This window comes from Oculina patagonica, chromosome 4, assembly GCF_052425735.1.
Source record: "Oculina patagonica isolate OP01 chromosome 4, crgOcupat, whole genome shotgun sequence".
Classification (NCBI taxonomy): Eukaryota; Metazoa; Cnidaria; class Anthozoa; order Scleractinia; family Oculinidae; genus Oculina; species Oculina patagonica.
Window position 1 is genome coordinate 13,876,533 of NC_135761.1, and position 10,082 is coordinate 13,886,614.

Genomic DNA, 10,082 nt, shown 5'->3' on the forward strand with positions numbered 1-10,082 from the left:
TACAGTGAATGCTTTCGAATTATATTTGAAGATGAAATACGAAAGAATTTTGCTGTCTTTGACTGAAATTCCACTCGAACTGCGTAGATACGATCGCATGTTGTAAAGCCGATTCATGCAACATTGCTGTCAACGCGAGGTCTCGTCCCTAACGACCTAGGCTGATGACGAAATAGAATGGCGCTTGCATGTAGCGACCAAATTTGGCCTAATTTTTAACCGCTCCTAAGCTAAAACAAGCCCCCATCTCTTGCATTTGTTTTAACTTCAATAATATCTTTGAAAAGAGCGAGTTTTTTGGTATGGTTTATTTTTGACGTTTGTAATTTTTAAACGATGTAAGTGCTAGTGATTATTTATTCGTGTTTTAGTTACGCAAGCCATTGTTTGTGCGACGCTTTTTATAGATCGCCTTTCAGACACACGTGCGTTGAGATAAGAAAGCTGACATGTCACTTTTAAAATTGTTATATAACGTTTGTAAATGTGACAAGTCACGTTTTTTCCACGAGATCGCAAGTGATCACCCACAGCGGAAAGTAATCCCTTGAGAAATTAAAACAGTCCCTTGAGAAATTAAAAAAGTCCCTTGAGAGTTTACAAATATGTGGTTCCAAATTTTGTCCACATAACCCCTATTCTACCATTTTAGCTTGTAAACAATATTTATTAGTTATTACATTTAGAGTTATTACATTTTGTGTTATTACATAACACGTTAGAAAATTTATTACATTTTGCGTTAAAAAGTTATTACATTTTCCGTTAACAACTTTATTACATTTTGCGTTATTATTACATTTTGCGGCGATTGTTATTACATTTTGCGGCCATTATTACATTTTGCGGCGTAACAACCCTGACTACTCATGAACCTTTCTCACTATGTTCCCGGGTATGTTGAAGTACCGGCAAGGAATGAAAACAGAAAAGGCAATTTCACTGAAAATTATGTTACAAAATCAATTACCTTTAGAATGGGCTTGAAAACAAACCGTATATTTGATTAATTTCTTTCATTATTATTGCGGAAGGGATTGCGTGACAAGCAACTTTGTCAACATGTAATCGGAGCACAACAGTTGTCTGGTTTGTTTAACGGCCGACCATGAACAACAACTGACAACGGGCCAGCATTTCGGTCGAGAAATCAAAGGGTTGACACAAGAAGGGTATATTTATTCGACGGTGGGAATGTGATGGCAGACCTGAGAGCGGTTTAAAGTTGAATGTCAACACGGAGATGTGCTGAAGTTGTCGACGGCACGCTTGGGAATATTCGAAATTCGCCTTATACTCGATATTTGGAAGATATAGTGTTCAGAATGATCTTAACAGGGAGCGTCTGCTGTAGATTACATCTAAATAGCAGTAGAAACAAGAGGGAAGACTAAAAAGAAGACATTTTGAACTGTCTGGTCGGAAGAATGTACTGGCTATTGTTTACATTTCAGTGACAGGTAATTTTGTAATTATAAGTATTTTGAGAGCGTTTGCACTCAGCGCTTATAGAGAGCCCGAAATAATATTTTACACCAGGTTTTAGAACGGCATTTCCCCTTTCAAAATATCAGAGTTTCAAGTAATTTGGAGTTACCGGGTAGGGAAATTGTCTCTCGAAAAAGACCCGGCATAGCAAATCGAACCCAATCGAACTAAATTTCAATCGAACTCAATCGAACCCAATCGAACTCAATTCATGGATTGAGTTCTATTGATTTCTGCAATCGAACCAAATCGAACTCACCGAAAAGGAAAATATTCAATCGAACTCAATCGAACGTTCGATTTTCAAACTCTTGCTTTTTGAAAAACCGGCATTGAAAATCTATAACCAGATCTTAGAAGATCGAGTTACTTCAGCCCGGAGTTTAGAACGTGGATTGTAAGCTTCAAATGCGCAGTAAAAGGCTATCAGGAATGCCGCTTTGACGTCAAGGATGGCGAAGATTTCAATGTTTTAAAAAAAAATCGCATGATAAATTTTGCATTGACTGAAAAACTCGAAAAAAAAATCCCGGTTCCAGATGGGATTTGAACCCACGACCCTCCGTGATCTATTTTAACAAATCGGCGAGAAAGGCCGTGCATTCCGAATTGCAAACGAGCGCGGACAATTAGGTCACCTTCAACTTGAACTAGTTTCTTCCCTGTGGCAGGTAACACTCGGAATTGTCAATTTGCAATTGATTGGTGCAATAATTCTTGAATACGTACGCTGGAATAACGATATTTTTGTTTTGTTTTGTTCTGTTCTCTTACACTGTAACTGCGGGCAGGGGTTTCTGTTATTGGCTGTTATTGAATAAACTGTAAAAAAGCGCAAGAAAAACCTGCTTTTGACGGGATTGCTTTGTATGTATAGGTTTCCCAGAGCCAATCGAACGCAATCCATTTAATTGTTTTCGAATTAGTTCTGTTACCGAACTCAATCGAACCCAATCTGATTGATTGGGTTCGATTGAGTTCGATTTGTTCGGAAATCGAACTCACTGAAAGTCCGATGTTCGATTTCGTTCGATTGCCGAACTCAATCGAACTCAATCCATGGATTGAGTTCGATTGAGTTCGATTGAGTTCGATTTTCGAACGTTCGATTAGCTATGCCGGGTGGAAATTATATACCATGTTCAGGGCCGGAGGGGTAAAAAACCATACCCTATCCAGGGCACGTCCCTGTATAGGCCATATAGGGGAGTGCCCCCCCCCCGGGTTTTCAGCGGCTCGCCGTGACCTTGAAAATTAACTTAAAGAAGAAATATTGGACTCAAATGACTTATAAACGCTTCAAAAGTACATTTCTAGGCTCAAAAACGGGGCTTTATTTAATGCAAATGATCCAGAGCGAAGTTTACGAGACGGTATGAGTCATGTTTACATTGTGTGTTTTTGAAGACTCGTGGGGTCAAAACGGTTTTGTAAGTTTTTGACCGGCTTGTTTGAAGAAAAAAAATCCCACCACGATTTCTAGGCCTACCATAGGCTTTCTTTGGGCGAAATATGAAGAATTGTGATTTTTTTAGTGCAGAATGCACTATTGTGATGGTTTGGTGGGGCTGTCGTCCGCTAAACCCCTAAAGCGCTACAGTGTAAACTTTTAATCATCAATTAATTAATTAATATCAATTAATTAATTATTACTTGTGGAGGGGGTGGGGGTGGGGAGCACCTGACCGTACCCCTAGGTAAAACCTGGAGCACATCTACGTTACTTTCATATGAAGATCTCAAACGTATATATTTGTTTCAGAAAACCCTTTGCTCTCCTTGTGGTACTACTCAACGTAATTCACACCAAACGCATGCGCAGATTAGTCTACGTTGTTTTCTGGAACTATCATGAACATCGCTTGTATTGCGTGTTTGCGGTAGGCTTCCTGCAGACTTCTTGGCGCCAAGAAAAAACCGCAAATTAATTAAATTAGATTTTGAGACTTTTACAGCGCTTTCGTAATTAGGTATGCAAAAACTTGCACCGAGATTTTCGGCGTGAACACCTGATAACCAGGAAACAAATATCCTAGCTGTACTGCGTTTTAAAAAACCTGTCGAAAAATATGTTTTTTGATTAGATTTTTTTCTTTAGTTTTTGAGAATCGTCTTTCGTGCAGTCTAAACCGTAACTTAATTAAATTAAACAAATGTCATCGATGCCGCCGTAAAACAAACAAAAAACAAAAGTTTCATGTTATCGCATTTTCAAGGAAGACAAAAGTATTTTGTTACAAACGAACAAAAGTGTCTTGTTACGTTTGCAAAGATTAGCGTAAGGAACACCTGGAAAAGAATACAAGTAGCCTGTGAACAGTTTTTCCGAAAGTAAAATAAAGCAAATAAACACGAACATATATAAAACATCATACTTTCAATTGTTCCATATTGCATTCTGCACTTACCAAATCATCGAGATTTTTAATTTTTGTGCCACTAATTCTCATTTTGGCGCGGTCTGAGTAGAAATTTCTCCTTAAAATTTCTGTTCATTTGACCTTTAACTCTTTGAAAGCTAGCAAAAATTAACCTTTATGATTGCTTCTCAAAGGAAAGGAAACACCTTAGCTATAAAGCTGTTATTTGTCAATGCGTTGGAATGAAACGTCTGCCATAATTTTGTAACATTTCCGTTAAAGTTTTATATTTAAAGAAAATTAGTTTTTTGCGTTTTGTTTATCTAGACTACTATCTTACTACTCGTAAATTAAATCCTTTACAGGTACCTTGTATGTATTTAAGGCTCACGTAGTGTTTCTCATGAACGTGTCCCAGCACAAGTGGGTTGGTGTTGTCGACAGTGCCATGATCTGGAGTGATGCTTACATCACATTCAAGACTGCTAACTACACGAATACGAGTTTTGTAGCAGTCTGCTGCAGCACGGAGAATCAAATGATCGCCCCAAGTGCCATCTTTTTCCATGCTTCTTAAATAATCATCCCAGGAGGGATATCCATGGACAAAGTTGAAAAGATCTGTTCCATCGGGCTTTGTGAAGAGAAAAGTTAATGGAAGTTAAGTGAATGCAGTAGAGCAGGCTGGTAAATTTATATGTTTATATCTCTGGCTTCTATATATATAGCTATTTCAATTAACGTTGTCCGATCAAAGTGGTCTGGGTATTCACTGAAAATTTCCCATATTGTCCTAGAGGAAATATACAAGTTTGTATTTTTGCACTTGAAGAGATTGTTTTTCCTCTCAGGTGGCTTTTTAATTTCGCTTTTCTTTCACTGTCGCATAGCTTTGAGCTTTGAAAAATCTTCTAAAATTTAGTGTAGCTAAAACCTTTTCTCCATATGTCTGAACACAAAGAAAACGTGCAAATTCGCGTTTGTCATTTGTTATATCTCATAACGGTTCAGCATGCTTTGTTTATTTTCCCAGAGGACCCTCCTGAAAACCACCCCCTAGGTGATTGGAGGCCCCTTCTTAAAATATTATTTTTTATTATTTTATTATTATTACCCATACTACCTTTCGGTCTTGTCTTTAAGCCTTGATTATTTCCCTTGACAACATTAATTGAAATAGTATTGCTATTGACATTGACTTACTAATTTCGGGTATTTCGCGAGGAAGTCCACTAACTTTATCCGCAGTTCTCGATCTGAAATTTGGATTCCTTTTAGGCTTTGCAGTTGTTCTGACAATGCGTAGAACATACAGTTTCCTGATGCTGGATTATCACTGATGATGAATCCCTTGTCTGCAGCAATCTTCTGCAGATCCTCCGATGGGTCAGTTTTTCTGTTAGACTTGTTTGGATCACGGTTTATTTGATGCAAATCGTGAATTACGGTCATAGCTGAAAGAAAAATGAAATTATTTTTAACGATCTCTTACCTAATGCGTGACTCATTTATCTGGTTTATTAAATTTTCATTAATAGTAAATGACAAAAAATTGAAATACGAGTAAGAATTGGAAATTGTATAAAACTGCCACAAATTTTAGACAACTGCTAGGCTGTACAAACTGGAAAATTAATTCATTAGGACTTGCAATAGTATCAAAAAGGTTATTTGTTTGACAAAGTTTTTCTGATTTTTCATTGGAAAGTACCCGTACAACATGTATATAGGATAAAGTTCTTAGGTCAATTTAGATCGTACCCTTTACGTTACGCGAGAAAGCGGAATATCGCCATAAGTAAGCTAAATATTGGCTAACTTTTTTCCTTCTTCTCTTAATATATACCAGCCAAAAAGGTTGCAATCTACGTTTTTTTAACACAAGTCATCATTGTTTATTGCTGATGAAACTGATGGTTCAAACATTGGTTCAAAACCCTCCACTTTCTACTAAGAAATAAAGAAAGATTTCTTTGGCAGATGATTGACATATACATATTTAAAAGATTGTCACTAAAATCCATACCTTGGACAATGCTGGTCATCTTGGTAACAAGATCTTGACTTTGTTTAGCCCAGCTGTATTTCTTCTCGTAGGAAGAGCGTAACACTTTAGCTTCCTGAAGTCGCGTCTCTCTGTCTTTGTTCCAGATTCCATTGATTGCTTCAGCCCATACCTTGTCGTCCTCGGAATCAATCACACACGATGAACCAAACGGTACCGTATGTAGGGCTTCTCCAAATCCCGAATTCTTGCTAACCAGCACAGGGAGACCAGCTGATAAGGCTTCCAGACCTGTCAAGCCAAATCCTTCTGTTCTGGAAGGCATAAGCACAAGATCCACTTCGCAGAACAATCTTTTCAAATCCTCTTGGCTTTGCAGGAAGCTTCTGACTGTCAGGCGGCTCGCAGGAATGCCACACTCAAGCAGACGCTTCGCTATGTCCTCGTGCCTTCCTTCAGGGGCGCCAACAAAAACAAGATGAGCGTCCTTCAACTGAGCAACTGCTTTGCCTGCAATGTCAAAACCCTTTAACTGAAAATCTTCAGCATCTCCACGGCCAAACACCAAAACGCCACACCGTTTCCTCTCTTCAGCTGCGTGTTCAATATTCACAAATTCGTTGAAGACACCAGGGGTGATGTCAAGAATGGTTTGATCTTTTTTACACCAGCGAAGATATGAGCGAAAGGCCTCGGCCAACTTGGGCCCAACTCCTACAACAAAGTCAGCCTTTTCGCAAAGTTCTACTTCTGTCTTATGCTTCTTTTCGCTCGTTGAAATCGGATTTTGGTAGGACTTGTACATTCCAAGTTCCTCTGGGTCTGTGTGGACAACTTGAACCCACTTACATTTGTGAGATTTTCTTATAACTTGTGCTTGGTGACCGAGCTTCACCCCATGGCCAACAATTACATCAATCTGCAAATCATCTGGCGAAAAGCTAAGCCACTCAAGTTCCTCATAACCAGGCCAACTTGTTGCTTCAACAATTTTAATGTTGTGGCTTATGGCCGCTACTTTGTCCTCTACGCTGCATTTTGGTAAAAGGAAAGTTATTTCCACCTCAGGGCATTTAGCCAACTGTATGGCCAATTCTCTGTTAATGGTAGACAGTCCGCCTTTACTCGACCCCCATTCCGATGCTAGAATTGTTACTTTTAATTTGCTAGCAGATGAATGTAACGCACCATGTTCTTGAGTTCGCTGTGTCATGCTCTTGAGCTTGCTGTAATGAAGAAGTCATGGCATGCCGTGAGGCCACTCCTATCAGAAAAAAAATAAAACCTTTGAGTGTGCCGACTATGGTTTTGCGTATTCAATAATTTGAGTCCGGGAGCGCGCGCCTTTTTTAACCAAACATATGCATTAACTAAAGAGCAAAGCCAAAGTAACTCCAGATTACTTTTCCAGCAACGTAAGAAAACCAATGTATGTTGTGTACGTACATTATTAATGTGGTTCAAAGAGCAAAATACCAACCTTCCACATCATTCAATGCAATGTGGTTAAAAAACGCATACCTTTTCAGCTTTTTGATGCTATATTGCCTATCTCACTCACTAAAAAACGGCTTTTGTTTTACAAAAGCCGGTTAATGCCTTCTAGAAAATATATATTTTTTAAACAAATGATGTATGAAATATTCGTTTTTCGCTTTATATTAGGTATATAGGTATAGGTATTTTATTTAAAGTCGTTGACGTTGGGAGTGGTCGCCCAATCTCCCGAGCCAGGGGCACATGTTAAAAACGCACGACTACCGTAATGATTCGATTTAGCGCCCGGGGCGCTTATTTACTTTTGGCACCTCGAGGGAGGGCGCTTATTCGAGACAGGGCGCTTATTTAATTTCTTGAGAAACAACCAAATGTATCTAACAATAACAGAAACTGTAACAGTTAGAAATTGTTTAAAGTTCAGTTACTTTTAAAATAATTGTTCATTTTAGCAGTAAATATATACATGAACTGTACAGCGAACGGTCAGCAGTTTATCTAGTTGACGTCAATGACTTCAGTATGGGCAGTTATCCACAATAGGGGCACTTATAAGAATAGGGGTGCTTATAAGAACGGGGGCGCTAATTAGAATGGGGGCGCTTATTGGAATAGGAGCGCTTATTTACAAAAACACATTCGAGGGGGGGGGGGCGTTTATTCGGAAGGGGGCGCTTATTGGAAGGAGGGCGCTAAATCGAATCATAACGGTATTTACAATAAAACTACTTACATTACGTTTACATTAATATCAACAGAATTTAAAAAGAGATGCTAAGATAGATATATAGCTTTCTTATATATCGTCTGGTATTTTTTTCCAATTAGCAGTTCCATTATTGTGGGTTGTATATTCAAACTAGCAAGGCGGGAAAAGGCTGGCCTGCGAACGCAGAGGTATTTCCGGCTGTCGTTTCTCTTTGCCGAAAAGTTACTTTTCGGCAAAGAGAAACGACAGCCGGAAATACCTCTGCGTTCACAGGCTAGGAAAAGGCAACGTTTGCACGATTTCGCACGATGCAATTATCTGTACTCAATAATCTGTAGAAATGACATCAGTTCTGCATGTATAATCCTATTGTCTTTAGATATCATAGAAGAAAAAGACCAAAAAAAAGGCGATCTAAAATTTAGTCTTTTTAGATTTGTTTTAAACGTTTTTTATTTTATACATGAACACAGATCGCTTCAGTAGTTTTACAAGAAAGGTTGCTTGAAACTAACAGTATCAACATGGAGGTTATGCTCAAGTACATTTGTCGCTGATGTTTTTTCAGCTGGTTGGCAGAGTAACTATTAAAACAGATTTCCTTCTTCAGGCACAAAGTAGAAGTAAAATAAACGTCCATGAACTGTTTGAACACTTACTAAATATATGTTATTCTTTCTTAATTTTCAAAAGTATGGAGTGTTAAAAGTGAACTGTCTGATGCGGTGACAGATTAAATTAGACAAGTCACGCTACATCAACTATGTTTACATTAGAATACGTTCGTGTTCTTTTGTTTTCCTTCTTTTGTGTTTTTTCTTTTTTTCAAAGATGTTAATCACATTCTGCCCAGATTTCTTAAACGTCCAAGCGAATCACAAAACTGTATTTAGGAATAGGTAGTTCCATTAATTAAGACTAATGCAGTGTTCGACAGAGTGAAGCGATACCAAGGGGAACGACGTTTGGTTCGAGTTTTGGGAGGTGCGAGATAACTAGAGTTCGAGAAATCAGAAGCCGCAAGATATTGCTGCCATGCATCAGTGGCTCATCGGCTTCAAAGAATTCTAAAACTTCACAACTATGAGCCATGACTTGTTTTAAAAATTCTTGTAAGGATTCGAAAGCGATCGCTAACGTAACTATTTCAATGGATTCCTTCCCATGGAGAAAGGGTTTACGTATTTCGCATTTATCTGACGCGCTGAAAAATTATACGATACACCATGCACAAGCTTTGTATGCATCAGAATACATTCGTACTCTTTTGTTTTTCTTCTTCTGTCAAGCAGCGTATTATTTAACAAAATTTATTGTACTCAGCTTCACTCAGACTAACTGTTTGTTATAGCCATTGGAGTTCGTCTTGTACTGCTAGATCATGAACTTGGTGTAGAATGTGCTCGACAAAACCCGTACTCTGACAGTAAATACAGGGTTTCATTTACATGCAATATATCCAATTTTCACGACGCCATAAGCATTTCGCTTCATTAACTTTTGATAAACTTTTATCAATTTTTCTAATATTTTATTTATTATATTTAGGATTTAGAAATCATATATAGTTATCCTCGTTTGAATAATTCTGTTGTTTTGCAACTGATATATTCTCCAGCTTATAGCGGTCATGGTTGCCTAAAAGATCATCATGAGCCTCATGAGTAGCCTGAACGCAGACGCATTTCCGGCTGTCGCTTCTCTCCGTCGAAAAAGCGACAGCCGGAAATGCGTCTGCGTTCGCAGGCTACTCATGAGGCGCTAAACTCCACTTATCATCCATTGAAATCGTATTCAAACCCTTTTTTCGCAATGATTAAATCACGCCACTGAGAAAAAGAAGAACCTGGCCGAAGGTGATAATTATATTTTGTTGATTCGGATGAGTAAGGTAAATATGACACGCCGGTTAATGATCGGCAGTGAAGGAACAGCTACTCAATAACAAAATATAAATCAAGCTGTCTGTTAATTTCGTCTGTCTGTAACTTCAAGCACAGTTCCCTTGCGATTGTCAAATACA

The 10,082-nt window shown here is 38.3% G+C and overlaps 2 protein-coding genes across 2 annotated transcripts in view; both read right to left on the bottom strand.

The window, feature by feature from the left end:
* The window catches only part of LOC144648164 (uncharacterized), a 148,685-nt gene that overhangs the window by 64,189 nt on the left and 74,414 nt on the right, over positions 1–10,082 (bottom strand). The gene's annotated exons all lie outside the window — the stretch shown is intronic.
* Positions 1–10,082, bottom strand: part of LOC144651416 (uncharacterized) — a 146,910-nt gene that overhangs the window by 22,380 nt on the left and 114,448 nt on the right. Inside the window, 1 exon segment of the mRNA XM_078511348.1 lies at positions 5,875–7,114. Coding sequence (XP_078367474.1) covers positions 5,875–7,066 — 1,192 coding nt within the window. The 5' untranslated portion in view covers positions 7,067–7,114.